The 27,449-nt window shown below is 40.8% G+C and overlaps 1 protein-coding gene across 5 annotated transcripts in view; it reads right to left on the bottom strand.

Annotated features, from left to right (window-relative positions):
- Positions 1 to 397: 397 nt before the first annotated feature.
- Positions 398 to 27,449, bottom strand: part of map7d1a (MAP7 domain containing 1a) — a 36,444-nt gene continuing 9,392 nt past the window's right edge. Inside the window, exons 2-19 of one of the 5 annotated variants that reach the window (XM_038710870.1) lie at positions 23,019 to 23,225; positions 20,244 to 20,312; positions 19,433 to 19,453; positions 15,839 to 16,002; positions 15,433 to 15,544; positions 13,311 to 13,415; positions 11,978 to 12,100; positions 11,736 to 11,881; positions 11,327 to 11,457; positions 9,744 to 9,982; positions 8,741 to 9,023; positions 7,752 to 7,932; positions 6,707 to 6,811; positions 4,956 to 5,006; positions 4,811 to 4,871; positions 3,607 to 3,688; positions 2,981 to 3,219; positions 398 to 1,348 (exon numbers count right to left, since the gene is read on the bottom strand). In XM_038710870.1, coding sequence (XP_038566798.1) covers positions 1,338 to 1,348; positions 2,981 to 3,219; positions 3,607 to 3,688; positions 4,811 to 4,871; positions 4,956 to 5,006; positions 6,707 to 6,811; positions 7,752 to 7,932; positions 8,741 to 9,023; positions 9,744 to 9,982; positions 11,327 to 11,457; positions 11,736 to 11,881; positions 11,978 to 12,100; positions 13,311 to 13,415; positions 15,433 to 15,544; positions 15,839 to 16,002; positions 19,433 to 19,453; positions 20,244 to 20,312; positions 23,019 to 23,225 — 2,330 coding nt within the window. In that variant the 3' untranslated portion in view covers positions 398 to 1,337. The remainder of the gene's footprint in view (positions 1,349 to 2,980; positions 3,220 to 3,606; positions 3,689 to 4,810; positions 4,872 to 4,955; positions 5,007 to 6,706; positions 6,812 to 7,751; positions 7,933 to 8,740; positions 9,024 to 9,743; positions 9,983 to 11,326; positions 11,458 to 11,735; positions 11,882 to 11,977; positions 12,101 to 13,310; positions 13,416 to 15,432; positions 15,545 to 15,838; positions 16,003 to 19,432; positions 19,454 to 20,243; positions 20,313 to 23,018; positions 23,226 to 27,449) is intronic. The other 4 variants (XM_038710872.1, XM_038710874.1, XM_038710873.1 and 1 more) reach the window with 4 other exon arrangements.

The following is a 27,449-nucleotide window of genomic DNA, read 5'->3' as shown; positions in this document are numbered from 1 at the left end:
AGGGATTTTGTAAAAGGAGACCCAAACTGAAATGTACAGCTGAGCCAACTCGCCTGCCTTGCATATCATCTGTAAGGTCCTCTGGTACCATCTCTAAATCTGTTTTCCTGTGGTTAGTGTGTACTCTGTCTTTTACAACTTTCAGTGGGAATGGGTATTTCCCCTTAAATGTCAAAATACTATTGAGCCTCAGGAGTAAACAAGTCAAATCAAAGTACAAAACATTCCCAAACTGTTAAATTAATAACAAATGATCAATTTCTATGCCTGTTTTAGATGAATGAACCTGAGAATGTTCAAGAAAGCTGAATTCAGAACACTGCATCAGTTTCTTCTCCAAAATCCCTGAATTCATCAAAGTCACTGTTATTCAAGACAAATAGATGAAAAGACCATAGACTGGACAGCTTGTCTTTAATACGATTTAAGATAATCTCACTGACCTTGTAACGCACATCAAAATAATGGCATGTACACGCACCAGCATTTCAAATACATAAGACTCCATGGAATCTCGCTGTAAATGAGAGAAAACTGAGTCATGCTTGCACATGTGGAAAAAAAAAACAGCTTTAACTGTTAAATAGTGGAGTAAATCCCTGTTTATAGGGATTTGACCTTAGATGACTTCTGGCTTCTTAATCATCAAGGTTGCAAACTCATTATATCCAGTAGAGGCAGACAGTATGTTTGCACACAGTAAGAAGCTGTTGCATGTGAACTTCCATTTCAAATGTCTTTCCAGAATTCTCGGTTTAATTTTACAGAAACTGTTACAGGTAGCTTTATACAGACCAGGATGTATAATACCTGGGCTTCACTTCAGGTCTACTCATAGCAGAGCAGCATAAAATGACTCCCTTTCATACAACTTTAATCCATAGACCCATCCCTCCTTCGTCCATCACACAAACTTAATTTACATTATTCACAAAAATGTACCCAGTCTTTTTATATTTCTCTTTCAGTTAAATAACTAAAGAACAAAGAAAACAAACACTTCAGCTTATTGTAATAATTACTCAGCTGTACTGTAATGTACAAAGGATGATACGAGTATTAAGGTGCATGGACTCGGCTCCACAAAGATGTTAACACTGACGCACCTGTGTTGCATGGAGCAACACCTAATCCTGGTTTGTCTTTTGCTTGTGTCCTGATGCTTGGTCGTCATCTTCTGTGGCCCACTTCAACTTCAGAGAGAAGTGTGTTTGCTTTTAGGGGCTTAGAAAAGGGATGTTGATTGACACAGGTCACAGGGCTCCCCCAAGCGAGCGTTGGCAGGCAGGGAAAGAGTCAGAGGCCCATGGCCACGAGCAATTCAACACTGGAACATGTCACAGGACTTCTGCGAGGGAGGCAGAGAGCAAGAGGTTAAGTGGCAGCAGATAGTGAGACTGAACAAATGCTAATAGACCAAACAGAGTCCCGTTTAAAGCCAAAAAAGGGTCACCCTTTTTCAAATAAGCCCTGCAGGTATGCCTCATGACCTCCGAAGGAATTGCATTGTAACATTAAATCAGTCTCGCATATCAATATTGCCTCATCATAAATGTCCTGCAAAGAGTGAATATGAATACTGAGAATGTTCACTTTTTAAATGACTGGGTTAAAAGGCAAGAGGTGTCAGAGGGCTAGCAAAGTTAGTTGTTGTCTGTTAGCTTTACATAGTATTTATGACCACTGGCTTGTCTTCAGACTAACAGGTGATGGTTAAGTTCTAGCAAGAAGGGTAAAGTAGGGTGCTGCTGACGTTGGGGTGATCTGTGCTTAATTACTCTAGATCCTGTTTCTAACCTCGGGCAGTGAAGCACTTGTAGATAGGGTCTCCTCATTGCCTTGGCCATTCTAGGAATTCCTCATTGGGTGCAGGCCCAAGTCAGTAAGGCTGCTGAATACAAGCTGTCATCAGTATAAAGATACCCTGCCCTAAACTATTTCTTCTATATCCCATCTCCACCCCTTTTGTGAGTGTAACCGGAGTCGCCACGCCACACCATCCTCTCCTCAGGGGGGTACTCACTCTCACAGAGGTGACGACCTGCACATTAGATGAAGTACAAGTTTCAGTTTATGGTCGCTTTGTGCCAAGGACAACACTAACTATGGTACTGTGTACTCTAGTCTTTCTTGGGTATTGTGAACTTGGCCAACTGTAAAACCCATTCAATGCAAATAAGCACACAAGCTCAAAGCTGCTACTTTTTTATTAGGGACAGACAAAAAACAAACTGAGTACACTGGTGCTCTTGGCTTAACCAGATCTTTTAACTCAAAATGTTGCAGTTTGGCTACTAATATTTAGGATACTGTCTGTAATCGGGAGTTCTCTCTGATCGTTCTTTTCTAGGCAAATAAACACGTTTTTGTGAATGTACCCCTCTTGGGATCAACAAAGCCTTATCTGACATTTCTTCAAACCCTAAAGCCAAAATTAGGCCCTTTCTAAGCTATACCGACCTTTGAAAAACAAGCGACATGGGCATATTACACCTATTCTTGCTTCTCTGCACTGGTTGGCTTTGAGTTTGTTTTTTGTTTTTTTGATATTATATAGTTAAGATTTAAAAATAAATATAAATATATAAAAAAATAGGCATTTAGTTATTTTGGGAAATTTGCCTTTTTGATGAAAGTAAGGTGAAAAGATCAATACCATTCTCAAATGTGAGGCTACAGCCACAACAGTGAGAAACGGCTAGCCTGGCTCTACCCAGAGATTAAAAAAAAATAAAAATAAACATGCTATAGCTTATTTTTTTTAACAGAACAGAAAACTAAAGCAGTGAGTTCCTAAAGTCCGGCCCGGGCAAGAAATACTTCTAGCACATCCTTGGGCAGTAGTCTCCTGGTCATTCCACAAACTCACATCATTACAAGGAGTGACCTGACCTTTTCTGCACAGGCTCACCAGCTGTGAAATTCACTGTATCATGTTTGTTTTCCTTACAAGGTTTGTATTAATTTTTGTGCATTGTACCTGCAACATGCTGGGCCTTTATGGGGCCTGCCTTCTTCATGAATGACTCCTCACTTTCAAATGTGAGGATCGGCTCGGTGGCCATGCTGGTGTCAGACTTATTGCGTGCTCCGTTGGTGGTGTTGCCATGATTCGTGAGATGGATGATATCTCCAAAGTGGGAAGTGTCTCCTTTAGAGGATAGACCATTTTCATGTCTCGTAGGCTGGACCCCATTGACCACTTGGACTGAGGGGCTGCTGCAGAGGGGAGACACAAAGCACAATATGGATATAGTTATGATAGGTCAGTGTGACTCATAGTGACCAAATGAATGAATCATTCCACCGCCGTCCAATTACAGGTTTCTTTTCAAATCTATCCCAAGAAGTGTGCCCAAATACAAAGAGTAAGCGTTTCAAGAAACCAAATCATTCTCAAAGTATTACAGTTGTTTACTGTGCGCCTGAATCGTGTGGCTTCCTGTGTTTTCCGTTGAGGTTTACAATGCAAATACCCTGCAAACTTGATTTGGTAGTCAACTCCTGGCTTACTTTTCTGGCATACAAGTTTTAAACTGTTCACGGTGGTCTTGCATCACCATGAGCACAAAGAAACTTTGAAATCGGTCAAAGAAATGGTTTTACCTTTCATTCACGTTGGTCTGTCCATTTTCTGTCTTGTTATTGGGCAGGTTGACCTCTGGCTTTGGCTGATATTCAGCAGATGCTAGAGGAAACAAAGTAAAACAGCCATTTATCCAGTGTAAACCACGCACATCAACATTAAACATCCAACTCCAGTTATAAGCATCCTTCCCATTGTATTCCAACCCCCCCCCCCAAACTCCGATCTGAGAATGAGGACATGACTGTGGTTGAGACAGATCTCCACACCCCTGACTAGAATGGAGGAAACGCCTGCCAGGCCTCCCACCACATCAGTGGCTGCCTAATGTCTTCCTGCATTGGGTAACTTTGCCACAAACAGCATATCTCCTCAGACCACATTGATCCCCTTCATCTTCCTCATCTATTGTACATGACATGGAAGCATAGACAAGGAAAGAGTGCAAGCTGTATACTTGCTTAATAACAGTTGGGTTATGAACAACATTTTTCCACAATTAGAAAATGTAGGAAGAGTAGATTTGAGTAAAGCTTTTGCAACAACACATGCATATTACTGAGTCAACAGTAAATGTCTTATAACTGCTGCAGGCTGTTGACATGAACCCACTCTTCCTCTCTTACTCCCTCAGTCCCACGGCTTGGACAGCAAGCAAGCACACATGGGCCCTATTGTACAGAGAAGACCTAAAACTGCAGCTGTACAGGATATGAGGCAGAGATTTAATCTAATAACCCTTAATACAAAATGCTGCAATGTGAAGCTGAATCACACGGCAAATGAGAACAAAAGCACAACAAATACCTGTGACTTTGTTTATTCTAACATATGGACGATGTAAAAGAAGCAGCAGGGAGATTGTGCAGTTATGTGTCATCAAATCTCAGCCTAAAGGTGGGATAAGTAAAATTAGTTCATCTACAATAACATGAGTCAGTCTAAAATTTACTATGTATGTGGATGGATTCATGTGGATTTTCAAATTGAAGGAGTTGAAATTGAAGAGTTAGAAATCCACTTTAAGGTGGATTCTGGTTACAAGGCATGCACTTTGTGTAAAATCCCTCCAGGGATAACATTGAAATGTTAATGGGAGATCAATTACAACAACTACCCTAATGATTCCTGCAGATTAAAGGCTTGTGGTGGGTAATGGTTTTCTTCCATCAATTGAGGATGTTTTGTAAAAGGCAGACTAGTTCAGACCAATGTTCTGCTTACCTTTGCTGCCCTCTGCCTCTTTGTCATTGACGTGTGTGAGAGGGGAGGACTTTGTCTCTTTCTGTGAAGATAGGAGATCATTTCAATCATCTTTACTGGAAAGTGTTGGCTTGTTGTTTTGGTTAACACTGAACAGCAAATGTACCTTGTCGCCTCCATCTGTCTTGCGTGTCCTCTTCATGATCTCGTCCAGACGCTGAGAAAGAAAGAAAGGAATAAGACCAAGGAAAATGCCAATAACAGAACCTAGTTAGTGTTTGTAGATTTTCAAATTCAGATTTTCATTATAAACATATCTGCCCTGATTGCTTAGTTAAGAAATAAACGTTTTATTTCTCATAACACCAATCATATGTGGAAGTTATTAATATAGCATCCACAACAAAATAGCATTATTTATCTTTGTTAAACATCGGGTTTGGTTTAGTGGGATTGATGGAGCCCACACACCTTGTCAGACTGCTTTGCTAGGTTCCATATTGTGCTGTTCATTGCTTCCCTTTGCAGTGAAAAATGTTTTCCTGTCTCTTGTGTCTAAGGCCATTATGCTTGAAGTGAATGCACCAAGTCAAACCGGAGCTCTACAGCCATAGCTTCCAGGTGGAAGGCTGTGTCAATATGACCAAGCAGCACTTGTGTACTTAGCTGGAACACCAGGCGTAGGATGGTCCAACAGTGAACATTAGAATCAAGGAGAGCGGATAAGCTTGTACTGTGCTAAAGTATAAACCACTCTGGATGGCTAATTTGTATGGGCAGAAGATGATGCAACCTTCATCTCTGGACACAGATAGCCTGAGACAGCACGACCATACTGCAGCTGCCACTCATAAAAGTGAAGCATTTAAAGATCCAAGATTATTCATGAACAGCTCACACACTCATAACACACTCATGGCTTTGGCATCTAGTTTGGCTGCAAACCTTCTGCCTCAAGAATAAAGGTTCTTGTTTGTCTCGTAAGTTGCTGTGTTTCCCCACAGGATAGTTTTAACCACCTGAGCTTGCTGAGCACAAACTCCTCTTTGTTGAGGCGATAACAAGAATGGGCCAGTCATTATTGGTAGAAGTCAGTCAGTAAATGTGTGTTGTACAGTATGACTAAGCAGCGAGCCTTTAGGGCAGAGGACATGCTGTTCTTGCGGGCTAATTCCAGCAAGGAGCCAGGCTTGGCACGCCTAGATAAGAGCCTTTCTCACATGGACAGAAGATGAGGAGAGGAAAAGAAAGGCTTAGCTAGCATTCAGAGGCGTGAGCTTACTGTAGATGTGGGTGGTATACTTGAGTAGAACACACACACATCCACACACAGATGATTGACAAGGGGAGGTCTCCATTATTACTGTTTATATATAGCTTCATGCTCACACACATTCTAAGCCCTATTAAATCATGGTATGCAGACAACCAATCCAGGATAAGCCAAAAACATCATTCATGTTGGTTTCACAGAATCAACTTTCAAGCCTGCTTTTGTCATGTCAAAAGGCAGACCACAGAGTGTACATACCCTCACTGAAGGAGTCGTGTCAATTTTATTTAAAGGAAGAAACCTCAGGAAGAGCAACAGATGAGGGATCCCTCTCCCAGGACAGACAACATGCAGTGGATGTTGTGTGTACAGAACAGACTAACATAATGAAATTACAGCATGGACAAATTATAAATCCGTTAAAACATTGTTTAAGAATTAATAAAGAATTAATTTTGTGTTAATGTTTTCAGTTGAGAGCAGACCTGGGACTTTTCAATTAATGGATTTTCAGAAAACCTTCTTTATAGTCCAGTAGCAAAGGACTGAGAATGAAATTATTTTAAAAAATATGCATTTCCATTTTGAAATGGGTGACTTTAAAACCTGGCTGAAAGAACAATGATTGGAGGACAGATGTATACCCTTTTCCTCTCCAGCCTCTCCTGCTCCTCCTTCTGGAAGTGTTTCTCCCTCTCCAGACGCTGCTTCTCTGCCTCCTCCCGGGCCTTAGCCTCAGCCTCTTCTTTCTGAAAACACACAGAGGCGAGAATCCAACCACAGTTTTAATGCTGGCAGAAGGGGGGGGGGGCACGCAGCCAAAATAACATGCCTTGTACGTAACAAGGGTGTGGTTGCTCCCTGCAATTATTGTTTACAACCACAAAAGGGATATTTTCCTGTACCTTTGAGCCAAAAAGATCTATTTTCAACATTTACAGCTTCACGAGGACTATTCAAACTGAAATACAATACTTAACCCTTTGCATAATTATATTGGATCATGTTTAACCACAAGCCATTTCTGTGAAAGACCACAAGGGGGTGACAAAGCGTAAGCGCTGGATAACAGATAAGACTGTGCCAGAGCAGATCATAATACAGGTCTACAGAATAAACAAACTGTAATAATAGCCACATTTCTTATTGGAAATTGGTTTCTGCTAATCAAGCATGATTCTCTTCTGCTTCTCCCCAGCAACATCCACAAACACAGGAAAAGTCAATATTGCTGGTAATGGTTATTTGACAAACTGAAAAGTAAAAAGGGCACATTCATAGTAGCTTCCGGCTCACCACTTTGGATTAATATTTGCTTTTGAGGACAACATCCCACTGACGTAGAAAATACTGGACTGTGCTTTTGAATGAGCCTGTTATCGAACAAGGTCAGCGTGAGGTGAGCAGCTGAGCTGAGACAGTAAACAAGTGACAATGAAAAACACCACAAACAGATTGTTTGCTGAAGATAGGAGAGCGTGTAAGTTTGCTGTGTGAATGAACTTTAATCGAAGGGCAGTAATAACTGTCACAGTGGTGCTTGATGGTTATTGGCACTGCCAAGTACTTGCAAGTTCCTTTGACCTTTATCTGACTAACCAGACCTGTCTACTGCATTAACACCCAACCTCACAAACAACTACCATTTTAGGTGCTTTCTCTGCATCTGGGCGTTGACACTCAGCATACCTGTTTTTGCAGGCGTAGGTTCTCCTCCTGCTCAGCTTTGGCTCTCTCCTGAGCTTCCTGCTCCTCCTGCAGGCGCTGGGCTTTGTCCCTCCTCCGCTGCTCCTCGGCCATGGCACGGGCCTCCTCCTCCCTGCGTTGCCTCTCCTCTGCCTCCCTCGCTATTCGCTCCTCTCTCAGGATCCTAAAGAGTTTGAGCATAAGGCTGAGCATAAGTATTTTCCACAAAATCATGTGCCAAACACTTAAAATGCGGTAAACAATCTAAAATGTAAATGACTCTACTGACTGGACATTTTCCTCTTTAAGTTTACACTATCTCTGCCGAGTTAACATTGAGGCACAAGCAAAAGGAAACCAAACTATTTAGGAAAATCTAAACAATGCCAACAAGATCAAATAAATTCCTACGCTGAAAATAGTAACTGTGGTTAGAATCAGCCAACAGGCTATCAAATTCTTAATGCTTACACACATCACGGCCAACAGTGCCAGTGATGTCTTATTCAGACATGCATGGGCCGTGATACTGCATGCAGCCTTCCTGTTAAGTTTTATTGATGTCTTTTTAATTTTTTGCTACGGGAAATAGCTAAATGTCCTCAGTAAGGTTTGTTTTACAGCATATAAAAAGCTACAGCAGAGTATTCTACACAAACCATTTCACAATGACATTACATAAATAATAATATACTGTACTTCCATTTTAGTTCAAATGTCATAAACTGTTTGACTGAGGGTCACATTGCAAATTTAAAAATAGTTCCTGTAATTCCTTTTATGACCTTCTGTACAATTGTTGAGACGTCTGACAGGGAAAAAGAAAGTAATGTGTAGATCAAAGACCAGCCCCCAAGTGGGAACACAACTTGGACACAGACATGTTTAAAATAATTTTTTTCTTTTCGCAATGTGAAAGATCTTTCATTGCAAGGTCAACACTGCGCTGACCCTCTCTGGTTGTGTTCTGAGGCATATTAAAACCCTCTGACCTCTCTTTCTCCTCCTGTTCACGACGTTCCTGCTCATCCCTCTCCCTCTGCTCTCGGGCCTGTCGGCGTTTCTCTGCCAGGATGCGAGCTGCCTCCTCTGGGTTGTTTGTACCCGCCATGGGCTTGGCTGATGGAGATGGTGCAGGTGATACTGCAGGGACAGAAGTAGCTGAATTGGCTGGTTCAGGTGAGTGGGAGGCTGCAGTGGTCGTAACTGGCGTGCTTGATGTGTGGGGTGAGGCAGCGGCTGAGGAGACTACGATGGCAGGAAGCACAGGGGAACCTAAAACAACAAAAAAAAAAGTGTTACAGACAAGACAATAACACACAGATCTTGTGCTGTGTAACTTAACTTTTATTGAAAACAACTTTTAATTTAGTGATTATTTATGCTTCTTTAAAAGTAATGACTTTAAAAGTGGTGCCCACTGATAATCATCATGATTAATAACAGGTTCAACTGCAGACTTTTCTCTTCACATGCAGTAAAACATTCTGTCCCCTGAAAGTGGAAATTATAAACAGCCATAGCTTCAGCCTGAGAACTTTGTAATTAGATAATTAGTGCAGCCTCTTAGTGCTGTGTGTGGCTCACTAAATACATTCCCTTTGTTTCTGGCTAATTAAGCCTGACGGTAATCTTTGCTTTTTGCGTCTTGAAAGAAAAGAACGATTTTCCTGAGGCTTGTTCACTTTTTCCATTAGAACCATTGTTCTGGCCAGTCACGGAAAGACACCAAGCCAAACAGTGAAGAACTCTTTGGGTATATATAAAAAAAAAATTATAAGTAAATACCGAATGACTCAACCATGGAGGGAAGCTACCCATAATCTACATATACTGTATTGTTGGACTGCGCAAATAGGTTGATCACTGCGGAGATGAGACATTAGACATAGAAAAGGCTTACAAAACTATGAACAGCATGTCTTGACTGATGCTCATCGAGCTTTTTAATCCCGTCTAGTCAGAAATAATCACCATCAGAACTGTTGTACTCACTCTTTCTTTCCTCTGGAGTGGCGGGCCTCCGAGGCTCCTTCACTCTTTCAAGGGGGGCGGGGGAGGAGGTGCGGTGGTCTATCCTGGCAGGGGTCCTGGCTCTTTTGGGCCGACTTTTAGGAGTTGACGGGCTTCCACGTGCTGATGGAGGCTTGGGTGAGGCAGCTGGGCTTGGAGAGGCAGTTCTGCCCTTAGGCGTGGCTGGGGATGATGGCCGTTGTCTTGATAAAGGACTGGGACTAGAGGAAAGGAAAATACAGGGGTGAAATATGAGACTGGTAGAAAATGAATGCATTTACACCACAGTGGACACATTATTCTTTTAGACCTGGGCTGCAATGTTTGTTTTAATATAACACACACGTCCTGAAGAAACCTGACTTCAGCAAATAGGTTCACAGCAAATAAAGCACTCAAACATTGCATCACCAGTATAATGCATTATCAGTCAGCATCTCAGCTATAAGCAATGCAACACTTGGAGGGGAAACATCCATTATGCTGAAGAAGACGTTTTTTTCCCCTCTATGCCTTTGGCACTGACAGCTCTGGCAAGCTTGGTATAGCCTTTTTGTTGAGTCAAAAGAACTTTTTTCTCCTCATCCATCCCTTCTGTCATGGATGTCATTTATTTCAGTGGCCTGGGGATAAGAGAGGAAATGACCACTCATCCCGGGATCTTTCACTCAAAGTCTCAGATCAAACAGTGCGTGAAATAAGCAGTAATTACAATGCAGAGGTAAAGATGGTCTTTTTGTCTAACCCAGCTGTTGACCAGAAACAAGCTGTGTGTCAAAGGGATGTAAGGTTAACCTAGTTTACAAAATGGACTTAGTCTCCATGTCTGTATAAATATCAAAACAGCAGATTATCATATGTCAGATTATTCAAATTGTTTTTTATAGTATCTAAAATTATTTTGTAGCTTTTAATTTCATACCTTACATTGTTCTTATAGTGTGCTTTTCCGTTGGAGCTTTCGCAAGGTTTAACGCTTGCCTTGCATATATTCACTGTGTTCAGTTGTTAATGTTCACCCGAGGCCCTTTGATTAAAGGTCACAACTAATGATTATTTTTGTGACTGATTAATCTGCCCATTTTATTTGCATCTGATCGCTATGTTCTGTATATAAAATGTGGAAAATGTATATGTATAAAATAAGTTCCTAGAATCCAAGATGGCATCTTGAAGTGTCCTTTTTTGTGTAACAAACAGTCCAAAATAGAAGAGAAGATATTCAATTAACAAAACAGAGAAAAGCCAAAAGTCCTCAGATATGAGAAACTGTAACCAGAGAAGATTTGGAAATTTTACTTAATTAGTTCATAGAATTGCTTGATAAACTGATTGTTGATAGTTGACTGACGGAAGCCTAACATCAGAAGTGGTAATTGATCAAAGGCTTTGTTAAAAGTGTAGACAGACAATTTATTATATTATTATATCACAATTAGAAGTCTGTTAGATGAAATCAGTAACCGGGTTGGTGATAGTTAAGTATGGAAAAGAGAACTGAACTGAACTGAATTAGTACTAAAAATTAAGAAAAATAAAAAGTAGAAATCAGCCATATGTTTCACCTTGGATCAGGTCTGTGTCTCATGCTGGGTAGAGACTGTCTCTTCTTAAGCACCTTCTCTTTAGTGAGGGCACTTTTTTCCTTCTCATTCTCCCGTTCCTTGTCTTTCTTTTCTTTCTTGTTTTTATCCATCTGTATGACAAATTTCCAAAATAACATTCAATTATAATAAAAACAGGTTTCTATACAGTACTCAGGAATTAGGGACCATATTTCTCAATTAAAAAATCAACAATTTTAATGTTAAATTATCCATCAGGTTCAGGTAAATGGTAAACTGGGTGTGATAAGCTACCCTCTTATTCTGGAAAATGGCATAGGTACTTATTGTAACTCTTTAGATAGAGTCTTTCTTTAGACTGTGAGTACACTTAACTGTCAGAGGGCAAAAGCTAATTAGGCAGACTTACAGGTGTGGAGCTCCTTCTTTGTTGGCGCTGGGTGATGTCTGGTGTGCTGGACGTCACCCTCCAGCGGTCGGCGCAGCGGTGGTGGGGCTGGTGAGCACACAAGGTGAGGGGACTGGCTGAGGCCGAACGGGGGCAGAGAGCAGAGTCTGAGGAGAAAAGGGACACAACATTCATACAGCAGCGTAATGTATTTACTGTGAGGCAGATTTTAAACTAATATTCATCTTTTTTTGTAAACTTACGGCCATCTTTGCCATTGCTGAGGACACTGGCAGCACTGCGGCTCCTAGCAAGGAAAGACAGTGTTGGCGTCATCAGCCGGTCGACTATACTGCTCTCCCATGGACTCAGTGCAAGACTACGGTCTGCAGGTAGGAGAAACAGATTGATAAATGTATGTTTTTCTATTAGATATCCTCTGTTGAACCAGAATTTTGCTGTAAGTATAAGAAATGGTTATTCATGTTACGATCATGTAGCAATAGGTCTACAAACCATAAAACCCAGATGAAATACACAAAAACCCAATAAAACACCTCAGTGCCACCCAAAGAGATTATAAGAGAAAGAAACTGAGGTCATTAAATGTGTCTACAATAGCATTGGGCAGTAGTGGTCCCACCCGAGAGAGAGAGTTATGTGAAATTGTCTAGACAGTGAGTCAGTTATATATAACCACAGCTTTAAGCTTACAAGCTAAGATGAAGAAGAGTGGACACTGATCAGTATTTATTTTGCGAAGATGCCTTCTTCTTTGGCTTTAAGGTGTAGGACGAGAAAGATGTTACCGTGAATGTTCACAGACAGGGTGTGTAATTGTGTTGGGAGAGGAGTGAGACAAGAGTTACCAATCTATTTTTTCCAGCAGCACGGAGGAACATTACCTGCTTCGGGGAGTTTTCAGAATACATTATCTCTTGAAAAGCGCTGACTCACTGACTCACTCACTAACTTTACTTTTTCCAAACTCAGAAGTTTCTCCTCCTTTGCAGGAGTACACCGTGACCTGCTTAACTTTAGACCTATTAAATAAAAATAAAGAGCTGCACTCATCCGAAGCATCAAGAAAGGTTGACTCAGAGGCACAAAGCTGATTCAAAGAAAAGTGTCATTTATAAAGGACATCTACCTCCATTTATCAATAAAGCATTTAAGACAGTAGAAAAGAAATCCTATATCCCGTGTGTTGTGATGAAAATGAGCACAAAAGGATCCATTTGACTGTGCAAACATGAAATGGCCATTACCACACAATGATTCAACCAAGAGGATAGTAAAAACAACAAAATATGAACACTGTACATAACCCATATTAAAATACGAGCATGCAAACCATGTAAAACAAAACCTCGACCCAAATTCTGGAGAGTAAAAAAAACAACTTGTGGTTTTGGAAGATGGAAATGGGTCAGCTGTCAACCATCAAGCACAGGAGAGGGACTGAAATCACAAAGGGGAAGAACTGAAATAAATACAGGACAATGATGAACAGGTTCGGAGGTACTGGCGGTGGCAGAGTGATGAGCACAGTTAAACGGGAGGAGAGGAAGGGGGGCATTCCAGATGTTGCCTTACTTCTGCTGGGGGAGTTCCAGAGCGTGGCGGAGGACTTGGACAGTCGCTTGTTTATAACAGAATCCACATGTTTGGGCAGGTTGACCGTTGACACAGAGCATCTGCCTAAGAAGCCAAGAGAGCGCCACACAGATGTTCACACAGGTCACATGGTTGAGAGGAAGAGGAGGAGCTTCTGTGGTGTCATGTGTCACGCTCGAATGATGCCTCTACAATCATACACCCAGACACTGTAAAGGTCAATACTGTAACATATATTTGTAACGTGGGCAACCCCCACCCTATTAAAGCAAGTTCCTGTGTGGCGACCATGTAAATAATAATAATCATTCACTGCTTTACGGTACATACACGCACACTGTACACCATATGTTCACTTCAGCTAGCTTTTAGGTGGGTTGGCAGTCATGTTTGGTAGAAAGCCTGTGTGTGTCAGAAATTATAATGCTTCTGACTCAAAAGTTTTAAAGTTTTTAAAGGGTCAGTTCAACTAAGTTATATAAACACTTTTTTTCCCCCCTCACTTACCTCTTGTGGTATTTAGCATTGCAGATAGTTTTGGTTTCAATTCGCCAGGTTTTGAAATATACTTTAATAAATTGTAGACTTTTATTTTTAAGGCCCTTTTCATTTTTAATGCTGAGTGCACCAAACTAAATTCCACTCAAGTCCATTGAGGTAAGTGAGAAAATAAGTTTGAAAATGACCCTTTAATGAAAAAAATTCTCAAAATTCCACACGAACAATAATTAAGGTTATGCCTACTTCACAGCAATACCAATTCCCAAAAGTATCCCAAACACACTAAGGAAGAACATTTTAAATGCCTACCAACACAAGCAATGAACATGAAAAGACATGGCAAAATAACAACCAAACAAGTGATGGAAAGAAGCTGCTTGGAAACACTTACTCATTTCAAGGTTGATGACGTGAACTGGCATTTCAGAAAAGGGCAAGCTTGAAACCTTAAGATCAATGTGCAATACTTGCATCTATCCCAATTCTATATCCCTTTTAATAAACTGCAATCAAATGAACACTTTCTCGGAATGTTGTGAGGCATGGTTCAGAGAACATTACAGTAATGGAGGAACAGTATTAAAGTCTTGTCTAGTGGATGAGGCAGTATGCTCTTCTGACAGAAGCAAAGATGGGTACTTGGGAGCATTTCCTAAATAGCATCTCAAACTCCACTTCCACTGCAGCCCGTTTACGCTTGTTTACTTTCATCATCTGACAGACAGCAGGAACTAAGGGAGAGATTGATTACAGTATCAATAATTCCCCTGGCATATGGCAGAGATGATTACATGACATAAGGTACAACTCTTCAGATTTAGAGCTTCATGTCGTGAGGAAGGCACAAAGGCACAGAAGCATCCATCAAGCTGCACTGTTAAAACACAATTTCTACAGTATTACCTAGGATCTGCAGTCACTGCAGACTCTGATCTCATCAGCTGTTGGACTGTCGGGACATTTATCATTCAAATGAAGCATTATTAGACAATATATTCAATTTGCTGCTAGTTGCAGCGAATTTTCACCCTGCTCAGCAACTGAAAACATTTTCACTTTCTGCGATCAATACGGTCTGGTCATGATCAAGGGCTAATGACCCTGAAGTAAGGTTTAAGAGGCAATCCGGACAGGCAGGACAGTGCTGAAGTAGCGAACACATCAGGGGAAACGGTGTGTTAAGATGGAGGACTTTGACTGATGCTGCCAAGACATATTGGATTAAAATAAAACAAAACAAAACCTCCAGTGCCGTCAAAATCTGTTTGGGCAGCATTTCTGACTACACCTGCCAACATCATATGCCATCCCCAGCAGTGAGCATAAAACACTGTACACCTAAACTAAGCCATCTATTGTGCTGTTGGGATTGCAAAGCAGACAACAAAACACATTTTGGTAAAATTCACATGAACGAGGTGATGCACTCATTTCAGGCTACCTAAATGGTTCAGATGTAAAAGGCCATAACATGACATTATTAATATCTTGACAAACTGTCTCATATTGGCTTGATGATGATGATATGATTCCTAATGATTAAAAGGGAGTCCTTCGGATAGTTTAAAGATGTGTATCCAGGTTGGAATTGGGTACTCACTTTCTTTCTGGCTTGAGTTGTGGCTTAATGCGCCGGCCCAGGACCATCTTTGCTGGCGGATTTCTGCCCACGTCTTCTTGGTTGACCTATGGATGGCTGCCTCATAACGTTCCTGGAAAGGATACAGGAACATCTATCAGTTGTTTAAATGTCTAACATCAAAGGCAATGTGAAGAACTGGGTGGTGTAATGCGTCCTTCAGCTGAAAAGCCTGGATCTAAGCACCCAGCATGGCTTAGGTGTCCTTGAGGAAAATTCAAAATCCCATGATCTGCAGCTGTACACCTGCCATTTCAGTGTGGGTGGGCATTGATATTTCACCTCTGGGTATCAACGCAAACATAAAACACCTTCACTCACTGAATGGATTATTGTTAACATAGCCAGTGTTCTTGTCCAAACATACTTTATTCTTCTCCAGTTTCTGTTTCTGTCTCTCCTCCAGAGCAGCTCGTCGCTTTTCCGCCTTGATCCGCTGTTCCTCGAGCTTCCTGCGGCGCTCCTCCAGCTGCTGCTCCCTCAGCTGCCGTGCCTTCTCTTCCTTCTCCAACCACTGGTTCTTTTTAGCAGCTAAGATTGGACAGAAAGTATGGTCAGGAGAGACGTATTTTACCAAAAGAGCACTGGACAAGGAGCCCTTCTTCCCTGGCCTTTCATTATACTGTAGGTATAGTGTGCATTCTCTTTGAAAGGTTTGTATCAGTTTTGACTTAGAAGATTACTGTTAAAATTTAAAACCTATTTGATAGGTTGGGGATTTTCAAGAAAAATCCAGTTTGAAACTTGAAGAAAATACCTAAAAAGTCAAGTCTCTGATGTTTACTTTACATCTATAGCAGTCTTTGGAAAAAAGATGTTGCCCTTCACCTCAATTGTGCTTTGTGTTCGATAAAATAAATTCAATTTTCTTGCCTTTTCCACAGAATACTGCATAATGCTAAGTTAGACAGATACAGTACTTCTGAAGTGACACTTTTATCCCACACTAATTGCATCAAGCCTCCATGTCAGCTTCAATAAACCACACACTTTGATATGGAAATCATCTCCTTGTCCCTGAGCCATTCAAAGAGGCCGTAAAGAAGCCTTTTGCAGCTGCCTCTCTGTGTACACAACGCACCATATTTCTTTAAACTACAAAGTAAAACCTCCAGGAAGAATCAGCCTCTGCAAGGAGGTGAGGCTTAGTTCTCTAAACCACTTGATACAACAAAAGCAACTGGTTGTGGATTTCAGATTATGTTGACGTTCATTCCAGAGATGCTGGAGGCTAAAGGGGTTAAAATTTATTGGGAGGCACACACTTTGGCTTTTATCTGAAAAGGGAACAAAAGGCTGAGTTATAACGAGGCACTGCTTGCCAGCACCTTGCGGCAAAGAAAATATCTGCTGCAGTGCGTCTCTCAGCTCATCACAGCTCAACGGCCTCGATTTGAGAGAAGCCACATGTTTTACCTTCAAATCTGTAGAGATGGTACTGTAAGTAGTGCAGTGGAAACTGCTTCATAATTCACTTGTGCTGTGATGAGAATAGAGGGAGGCAGATGCTGCTTCAACTGCCCACAAATGCAATGTTTAAGGCTTGCTGAGAGATAGATTACAGTTTTCCACATCCATAACATTTCATTCAACAGAAACATTTGGTAATGGTTTTCCAGACTATAGGTGTTGGTTACAAGAAGGAAAATGAGCTGGAAACTGGCCGTTCAGAGTGCTATTCATCATCAAATAATTTATGCATCTGTACCAGAGTTTAAGTTATAAACAGATGTTCAATTCTGAATTTCTGACATTGCTTTAAAATGCCTTCCCCAACTCTCCTGACAGTGATCTGCACTGACAAGTAATATCGGGACTTACTATAGTACGATCATTAAATAATCATAAACACAGTGCTGCTCTAACCCTGGTACATACAGCTGCATCCCACCAAAGACAGACAAGGCAGCAGAGTAACATCTGTGCAGTAGCAGCCACTTCCCTGATGCATGGGTTTCAAAGCTTCACTTAAACGTAACAAGGAACCAATAAAATACAAGCTAGGATGTGTAAGGATTTTCTACCTGTGGCCCGTGTACTACTAAACCAGTTATACTACTGGTGATGGTTGATAGGCAAGATCTCTTTTAAGCTGATATTGTAAACACAAGCTTTTGTAGGATCTCATCCTTTATCCAGGTCTGACTGAGAGTATTAGATTAGACCCGTACCATCTGGCATGCCCCGGTGATCGCCCAATTAGACTGATCCACCTTCTGACGCATGTCAAACTCATCTTACTGCTGTCGAACACACAGTTGGCTTAGACAACATGGCATTACTGAAAGTACGAGTTTGATAGTTTAAAGAAATCAGTGTAATGTGATGATATACATCATGCTTGAAATGTCAATGTGAAAAATATAATATAGCCATAAAGCTATGGTATGTAATGTATTTCAGTAATTCTCCATATCCCAATAGCAATCAATACATCAAATACTAATCATTTTTTAAATCTGCTATCTGTGGTTGTTGCAGGTATGTAATGAGCCCAACCAATCATGGCCTACCTACCTGGGCACCCTCTGCCCGTGTACTCATTGCGCATGAAAATGTGTTCTGGGGGAGTAGCTTTGGAGAAAGGCCTAAAGGGAGATGGTGGGATTTTTTATCGGTTGGATACTTCAAAATCTAGCCATCTCTTGCTAGTATCTCCAACGTTACCTACCCTAGCCTGAAGTGTTTACTAAAATGTTAATATAGTTTTGAGAAAACCTAATAAAACTGGGGCTAAGAGCATATTTAGACTCTATTTTACCAATTTCTCACTAACTGTAAGGTAATGAAGAACACAAACTGGATGATTCTAGTCCATATATTTTGGTCTAGTACCACGCTCACAATACCCTGTATTGCTGGCTACTTTGAATACACTACCATTCAGCATAATTAACATATTTTCCTATTTCAGAACATTTTCAATTTGGTGATTTTATGTTTGGCAATATAAAGTTGTTTGTAAAATTGTTGGAATATTTGCAGCCAAGATGAATCTGGCTGCAGGCGTCTCTAAAACCTCCAATTTCTCCAGTAAGATGGTAATCATAGCAGTTTTGCGGCATGTGGTTCAAACATGTTATCTTTAAAGTACAAAATCCATGGAGCTCTGTCGCTTCCACAGTTGGAGCATGTGGATGAACAAAGTTCAAACTCAGGTCATGCTACAACTTCTTATATGTGAAAAACAACCAATATTAACACTTATCACAACAGATAAATGATTGGTTAAGTGATCAGACTATGCCTACATGAATTTTGCGAAAGACACATTAATGATGTTCAGAGAGACAAAAGGTTACAATTAGTTGAAATTTATGTGATAAAGAAAAAATAAAATCAACCATGATTTTAAAAACAGGAACACCAGGGGGATTAAATGAATGAAACAGCTCTAGGTCTGGGCAATATGACCAAAACTCAATATTGTAACTCTTACTGTATGTGTTTTATGTTTGTCTTTACCTTCATAACAAGGTTAAACATTAATATTTTATTACCTTCCATCAGGGCTCCCTGATAACGAAGAAGTGTGTGTGTGTGTGTGTGTGTGTGTGTGTGTGTGTGTGTGTGTGTGTGTGTGTGTGTGTGTGTGTGTGTGTGTGTGTGTGTGTGTGTGTCTACAAGCTCATTTATTAAATATTTTAAGCAGGCTTAACCACAGAAGGATGATTATATATAATATATGCTGCTTTGTTATAAAGTAAGGATGTGGAATGAAGGAGAGATTGGCCTGAAGCATGTGACTGTTTTTTTAGAGGATAGTTCTTAAAGTCATATGGGAATAGCTTTATCATACCAACATGAGCAAGGTTGTTACTCCTAATGTCTATATCTTGGTAAGTTTCTGGTTTATTGCCCAACTCTAGTTAAAACTACTGAATGTGGTATCAATATCTAAGAGAATGGACGAAAAGGGTCATCACCACCACCACCACATACACATAGGTGAGTGGCTTACCTTGTAACATGCTGAGCTCTTCTGCAGGGGGAAGGAGTGAGAGAGAAGACAGAGGCAACTTGTCAGTCATGCAAAGCAGTGCACGACGAGCGTGTAGCCAGGTGACATTGTGACAGCCGCGTGTTAAACAAAAAGTAAGGACTTAGGCAAAGAGATGCAATATCAATTGAAAAAAAAAATTTTTTTTGTTATGACACCCAGGTGAATGGCGCCGAGGACATTGTGCACCAATTGATCAAACTATATCGATTGAAGTTAGGATAATGTAGAAGCAGGTTTTCATGCTTTGTTGACTCAAATTTCTAATAACATTAAGTCATTAGAGATATTCATCACACTGCAAAAAGCTGAACTCTTGCCAAAATATTTTTTTATTAATAAATGGGGGGAAAAATTTACATTTGTCACTTATCCAACATTTCTTGTCAATGTGAGGAATATCTCCATTTAATTCAAATTGTACAGGCATACATCTTAGAGTGGTAGGTGAGGTAAACTGCTAAAGAGTCAAACAAGCATACAAAAAGCAAACATTTTGACGCTGCTCATTTCAACATGCACGTAGAAAATGAATGCTCGCTCGTCTTTGATAAAATGGTGGCTTGGCTTTTGCTGATTTCAGTCACTTTTGTGCAAAAGGCCAAACTACCTTTTTATCCTCCCTGTGCCACATGTGCATACCATCTGCAGCCTACAGCAAACCCACGCACTTGACACAATGTAAAGCTCTCTGTGATCTCTTTGCCCCCAACGCTAGGGGGAGCTCTCTTCTATGAAATAGGCTTTGCTCCCACACCTTGTTTCCACTTACCAAGATATTTGGCCTTTTCCTCTCTCCGCTCCTTGGCAAGCTTCTGCCTCTCCTCTGACTTGATGATGTCTGGGGATGAGAATGGAGGGGGGAGAAAGGAGAAATTATAGAGAGGATGTGTAAGCGAGAGGTGGCATATTGCTCCACTAGACCTCTGTCACACAGCATTTATTTAAAAAGGTTCATAGGTCTTCATGTTTCTTGCAGGTCAATTATAGCTGGTTAATCAAGCTCTGCAAACACAGCAGCAGAGGCTTTTAACTTTTAAATGCCACCACAAGGAAATGCATACCACCAGACAATGACAGGAAACTGGCAACGTCAACATTTGAATGCTAATCTTCAATAAATGGCTGAAGCCGAGGTGTGCTACATTTTCTGGATTAAGAAAAAAACATAAGAAAAAAACGTTTTTTTTTCATGAAACCAATCTTCTCTAAATAAAAGCTGCAGCATGTGGCAGGCTCACTAAATCTCCTGTACCATCTAGATTTGGGTGTATGTTTGATTGTGCTGTTATGACTACAGGGGAGCACTTACATATATCTCTTCCCTCTGTGACATCTCTGATATCTACTCACACACAACATACCTTCCAAATACTTCAGAAACACTCAGTGAAAAAACAGCAATGCAAGCAAACACTGAGCTGAACCATTTCAAGAATTCAAACTGCATCCTTTCATGATAACTGGTCCTACATCCTGGGAAACAAATACTGTTATTCTGACTTGCCAAAGGCATCCTTAATATGTCCTCCAAGAAATATCCCTAGAAAAATATTTTACAAATAGAGCTGAAACGATTATTTGATTCATCAATTTTTCAATAGGTAGAACATTTATTGGCAACTATTTTAATAATCTATTCATTTTTTTTCATTTTTAAAGCATATATTAAGCAAGAACTTACAAGTTACAGCTTTTCAAATGTCAATATTTGCTGTAAACAGAATATATTTGGGTTTTGAACTGATGATTGAACCAAACAAGACATTTAAAGATTTCACTGTGGGTCTGGTAACTTGTGATGAAAATGTTTTGCTTTTTACTGACATTCTATAGACCAAATGAAGTCAGTTGCAGCCCAATTAACACCACAAACATGATTATAGCTAATTTATTCATGCTTTCTAATTACTGAGTTACAGCTTATTTTATAATACAGAATTGCAGATAGACAACATCCTTACATACAACTTATCTTTGCAGCCCACCCAAATAAATTAGCTTGAATTGTGTATTGATCAAAACAGCTACAATGTGAAATCATTCATGTCCATTTGAAGTGTGCACTACCACAAATAATGTGTCCACTGCTGGGAAACACTGACACAGACTGCAGTCTTGATCATTCTTTAGTCTTCATGCTACATCATCCCCCCTGATCTTCACAGAACAGATGTTCATCATCAAACACACAGAAGCTCATCCTTCAGCAATGTCTAATAGGGAGAGGCGTGAATCATAAACACGAAAACAATCTGCCATGCAGCCTTCCCTAAGAACAACCTCTGACCCACTTTGATATTTATAGGACTATGGCCCATGTGCATGGTCTTGGTCAGTGTGATGTGCTGCTGTTGTTTGCAACTCACCACCATGTTAATCATAACGTCACATGCACAAAGCATCTGAGACAAGAACAGGCCGGCCTAGAAAAAACTGCTAGGTGCAGTGTTTGGGCTCCAGACTATACGTGTGTACACACACACACACACACACACACACACACACACCCCTTCTTAAAATGTCAGCCCTGTGTCATTTTGTCCACCTCTAAATTGGGGTACAAAAGGAGCAGTGCTGAGTATACTGTATAGTGTGTGACTTGCAACCCTCACGGTGCAAACTGTGCAGACCATTACCAGAAGCTGCAGCTCCAAGACTGAACTACAAGCCTCAACATTTCATTTCACTAATTAAGGAGCCACAGAGTGCTTTTCATCTTCATCATACCCCTCTGGGTGGTGCAAAAATGGAACTTGAAGGACAAAGGGGAAGTGTGGGACATTTTTGGAATCCGGAGACTAAGGGCTCAACTACATGTTTCTCTAAAATAGACCACAATTTGGCAAATAAGCAAAGAATACCATAAATGTCTTGATATTGACTTGGAGGTCATTACAAGGTATCGAGAGTATTGGGAGCAATTTTGGACTTTGGGGGGTTTATCCCCTTCACCTCGCCCAAAGGGAATAAAAACCATGACCACAGTGAATGGATTAATGGATAAAGAATAAAGGGGAGAGAGAAAAGAGGCTTACACTCCAAAATCCTTCAAACATGTTCCTTAGAGTTTGCATGTGCTGTTCGCCAGTGGCTGCAAGGCGTTTCAAGTGGTGGCATTGTGGAAATGTTGCAAGGAGGTCAAACTAAATGCCTTCTTGGCATCACTGAAATGGGATTTCTGTTCAGGTTCCTTTTGCCCTCCTTTCATTAGTGAACAGTGCATGGTAGTGATTAGCATCAGCATTAGCTAACGACAAGAAAGCTCATTTGTCTATATTTTACCTGAATATTATCTTTACTAATTCAATTATGCCTAAAATCTTTGAGCCCAAAGCTGAGATGTTCTCACACAGCAGCATCTGTTCCATGCTTGTTCCAACACTTAAAGATAATCTGCAGCAGCTCTATTGGATTTAGCTTCTAGTCTGAAAGCATGTGGTCACTTTTACTCAGATAATGAAGCATTACCTTTGCCTATAAGAGCTGCTACATGTCAGGCCAAATTTGCAGGTATACTTTAGCGGTGACATTTTTTTTTCTTTACCTTCCTTCCTTTTCGACCTGGGGATGGGTGATGCAGGTGACCCAGGTGATCGAGGGATGACGTCAGATTTTGTGGGGGTAGTCAATCTCCGGTCAATATCTTTCTTGGCTGGAGACTCCATTCTCTGGGTGTTGTCTGTCTTCGGGGGGCTGCTCTCCCCCTCCGGGTCAGGCCTTGTGGGGTTTGTGTTCAGATCCGAGTCGGGAGCTGAAGAGAAATTAACAGAATAGGAACGAGTGTGTAAATGGTACATGGTAAAAGGTAAGACAAGCACAGAGACGGAACTCGACCAGTTGGTCTTCATTCTTTTCACTGCTGGGCCTATGAAGCACTTTGGTTTGAATGACGTAAACTTCCTCAGGAGTCGCATGTATCAAGTGTGAGGGGTGGAGTCCCTGGCTAGAAGAAGATGACTGTTTTCTTTGAGAAACTGTTCACTTGGATAACTCATATCAGCACCGTAATAACATAATTAAAGAGAACACCTTACAGGTACAGTTACACTGTAACACTCCACTGTTTCTGTTTTCTGAGTTCTTGAGGAACATTATCTGCTGCAGAGATTGCAACACTTGCTCAGAAGCAAAAAAAGATAATAGTTCTTCTGCTTGTTCCTCTACTTCAACGCCTACTGCCATTTTTGCGCTGCGTGACTGATTTATTGACAGACTGGCCTAAGCAAATGGCCAAACTCCCAGGCAAAACAAAACACAGTAATTGCTTTTTGGCGTCCTGATGATTCTATTGAGGTGAAATTAATTGCTTAGAAAAATAGAATCAGAGTGATCAGCTTCCCAGAAGGAGTCAAACTTCTTTTTGATGAAACATACTCGATAGGAGCCAGTTTAGGCCTGTAAGTCACTGCGCTCTTTCAGACTCTTTGAAATGTTTTTTGATAAAAGAATAGCTGGGCCAGTTTGCTGGGGCAGCAGCTTCACTCACAGCACCATGACTCACATTTGGCAAGCTGCAGAACTTGAATCTCCTACTCAAACATTAGTTTGCCCAGGCTTTGACGGCCAAACAAAGACCCTCATGGGAGGGACACTTGGCTTTGTCCACTCAGCACTGTACCCCTGCGCTCCCTGTGGAAGCATGTTGGAGAACAGTTTTTTTCTGCATAGTCTCTGAAGGTAAACACTGGGGCAACATGCTCTAAATTATTCAGACTTTGGCTAAAAACAGCACAGACAGTAGGGGGCTGTCAAACTAAGACAGTGAATGCACTGAAGATTTACTCTGCAAATGCTGTGCAATTCAACAGTTTGCTTACAAGAGCACCAAAGAGCAGCGAGACCAATGCTGTGCAACCACAAAGAGAACTGATTGTAGTTTTCTATGGAGTATACAACTGTACACTGTGCTTGCTAAATAATAACATCTCACGTCATATAACTTTATTTCCAAACACACTACTCCCTTGGGAGTAAAACTCTGATTATTATTAAACCTAAGACACGCAAAGCTGGATAAAGGTCTGCATGAATAGCTGTCAGACAAATGAACGTCTTCTCACTACTACAACTACAGACGCTTAGTAGCATCCAGTGAGATATCAGGCCTCATGGCAAACATTGTCTGAGCCCAGCTAGGCACATGGAAAGGCTCAGCCATCAGTCTGGGAAATGGAGGCAGTTACCGATGAACCTGAGAAGCCTTTTGGACAGAGACAACAGCAGTATGAGTCCATGAAAGAGTTCAGCTGGGAGACAAGACATTGTGTTTCCCTCTTGAAGCATGCCACTATTAAATAAGTATTCCTCGGGCAGTGATGTGCTCAGACAGAGAGGGCCCATTGTTGTCTCTGCATGGCAACAGGACAGCAGCCAAAACACTGCAATGACAGTGAGAGGACGATGGAAGGACGGAGAAGGGTAGTGAGATAAACTGAAATTAGAAGATGAACACTGGAATCGATTCAGTGCAATTTCATAAATTTATAATTTCGTAACAAACGCAATTTTGTGAGGTAAAAAGGGCTGAGAACAAAAACCAGTAGGCATAAAATGAAACTGCAAAAATGCAATGCCGTAGAACAACACCGAACTAGGGGCTTGCTATCAACATCATTTAAACCTGTCTAAATCCAGTATAACTGCCTGCTCTTCACTTTCCTCCTCAGTTACTTTATTGAAGACTTTGTGATTTAATATCTGCAATCAACCAGTTCCCTACAACATTTTTGCTAACAAATGATACACACATCCTCAGGTGTTCCACAGTGACTGCGCAGGTGATCAATCCTACAACCCTCGTCATTGAATATTTCATCTTACACCATTTTCTCACAGATCCCTAAGGGCAGATGTGGCAACTAGGCTACAGTGGTGATAAGAGCAAGTGTATCTCTGACAGACAGCTATTGTGTTGCCTCATATCCTGTGAAAGTTCCCCATACACCTGAGAACTGGAGCCACAAAGAATTGGCTGGCTGTGGGCAACTGGTCAGACAATCACTGGGATCTATACGGTCATTGATGAAGAGAATGAGAATGTAACACACTCTGGTATGTTGGTGGCACTGACAATGAATACCAATGAAACCTGAAGCTCTCTGGATGAAAATGGGATGGGAGCTGAGGGAGAGGATTGGTGCTGCTTAGCAAGGGACTGAAACAAGGGCTGATTGATGCAGCACACTGACTGTCCGGGCTATCAGACATCTGGGAGGACAGAGTGCACGATAGATGAATAAAAGTTAATGAGGGAAAAAACGGATAAATTAAAGTTTCACCAACAGCTGCATTTATCTTGATGAAAAATGCACATCTTAAGTTTCAAGAGCCCGAGTTGACTTCTTCAAATGTCCAGTCCAGCACCTAAAGAAATGTAATTTCTGATGGCATTTTTTCTTGATAAATTACTTATATGTTAATTGATTATCAAAGTAGTTTAGTATAGCTTTTGGTCAAATAATCAATAAATCAGTGAATGATTTCATAAATGGTTGAACTGAAATTAATTTCAACTTCATACTTTGAGGAAAATCACTACGACTAGTAGCAGAATGAGATGCGTTTCTACGAGTGGGTCCCCATCCAGTCACAGCTGGATATATATTTAAAAGTAGCTTTAAAAGAAGATACACACAATGCATTTAGGTGACACTTAACACTGAATGTAAGTGAATGAAGTCTGCTAAGTTTATTGACTGATTCTGGGACTTTTGCCTGTCCTGGCCTGACACAGTGATGAGTACAATTGTATTGGGAAAACTGTTTACACAGGGACCCCTAACAGCAAACAAGGTTGGGACACACTCATGCGGGACTTTGAGGAGAATGCTTAGGTAATATCTGCACAGATGTACTGAATGTAATAACACAATCTGTTCAGCAATCCATTCTGGCTGTTGTCAAAGAAAAAAAATATGACTTGAACCAGACTAAATCAGATTATCCAGTTTTTTGTAACAGAATGTTCTCATTAGCTGTATTAATTTATGAAATCACTGTAGAAACAAGAATATCAGCTCAATCAAATTACAATATTTTTACAACCCATACAACAGAGGGGGTCTATGGAACACTTACCATATTTACACTCTAGCTTCCCAGAGACACTGCACCCAGGGGACGACTCCAGCCAAAAGCCATTAGACCACCCTCTTGTGACATCACTTACATTATTAATTATCATAAATCAATGCATACCAACTTCCCCTGAGATGCTCGAGTCTCCATCAAGCCTGAACACTGAAAAACACTTTGGTGGAGGGTATTATTGGATGGCAAGGGAGAAAAATACACAGGACTGCATTTCACAGGCTTGATAACATCTCAAGCATGTTGAAGGCTTTGGTGTGCACCAGCCACCCTTCTTTAGAGGTCCTGAAAAGCTCAGCTTCTTACTATAAGCAATAAGGTGTCGACATGTTTATTTCACGTGCAAGATTTCTGCATTTGTGTTTTGTTTGTGCTCTTCAAACTGGTTTGTAGTTGGCAGGAATCCACGTTCCAGTCTTAGCTTTAGATAATAATAATCAGAATCTGATGCTAGCTGTTTGCTTATTGTATGCTTATGATGACAAGGATATGCCACTATCAAATTAAATGAAACCATCCCTTGAAGCTTTTAAGAAAAGGCATGATAATACAAACTACTCTTTATATTAACACTTTTTTACTTTTTTTACTGCCACTATAATTAGCATCCTATTTGCATTATTATCTCTTAATAATCTGGTAGCAGTAAATAGATCACCATTTAGAGCATATAAATGCAGTGATGTCATGACATGATTGCTTTGTTTTATGCTTCTATTGAGTATCAAATGGGTATGAGACCATTCAAAGTTGGTCAGAGGAGGTTCAGGAATTTGTGGTATGCTGAGCGTGATCACTGGTTGAACATCACACCGTAACCTTGCACCATAGCTCAATTGGCATCATCTTGTCTCCCTATGGGGTCTCTCTAGCTGCAGGTGTCAAA

The sequence above is a fragment of the Micropterus salmoides genome, unplaced genomic scaffold (assembly GCF_014851395.1).
Source record: "Micropterus salmoides isolate LMB-PRFRI ecotype aquatic unplaced genomic scaffold, ASM1485139v1 Ms_hic_scaffold_11, whole genome shotgun sequence".
In the NCBI taxonomy this organism is placed as follows: Eukaryota; Metazoa; Chordata; class Actinopteri; order Centrarchiformes; family Centrarchidae; genus Micropterus; species Micropterus salmoides.
This window is presented reverse-complemented; position numbering and strand designations above follow the sequence as displayed.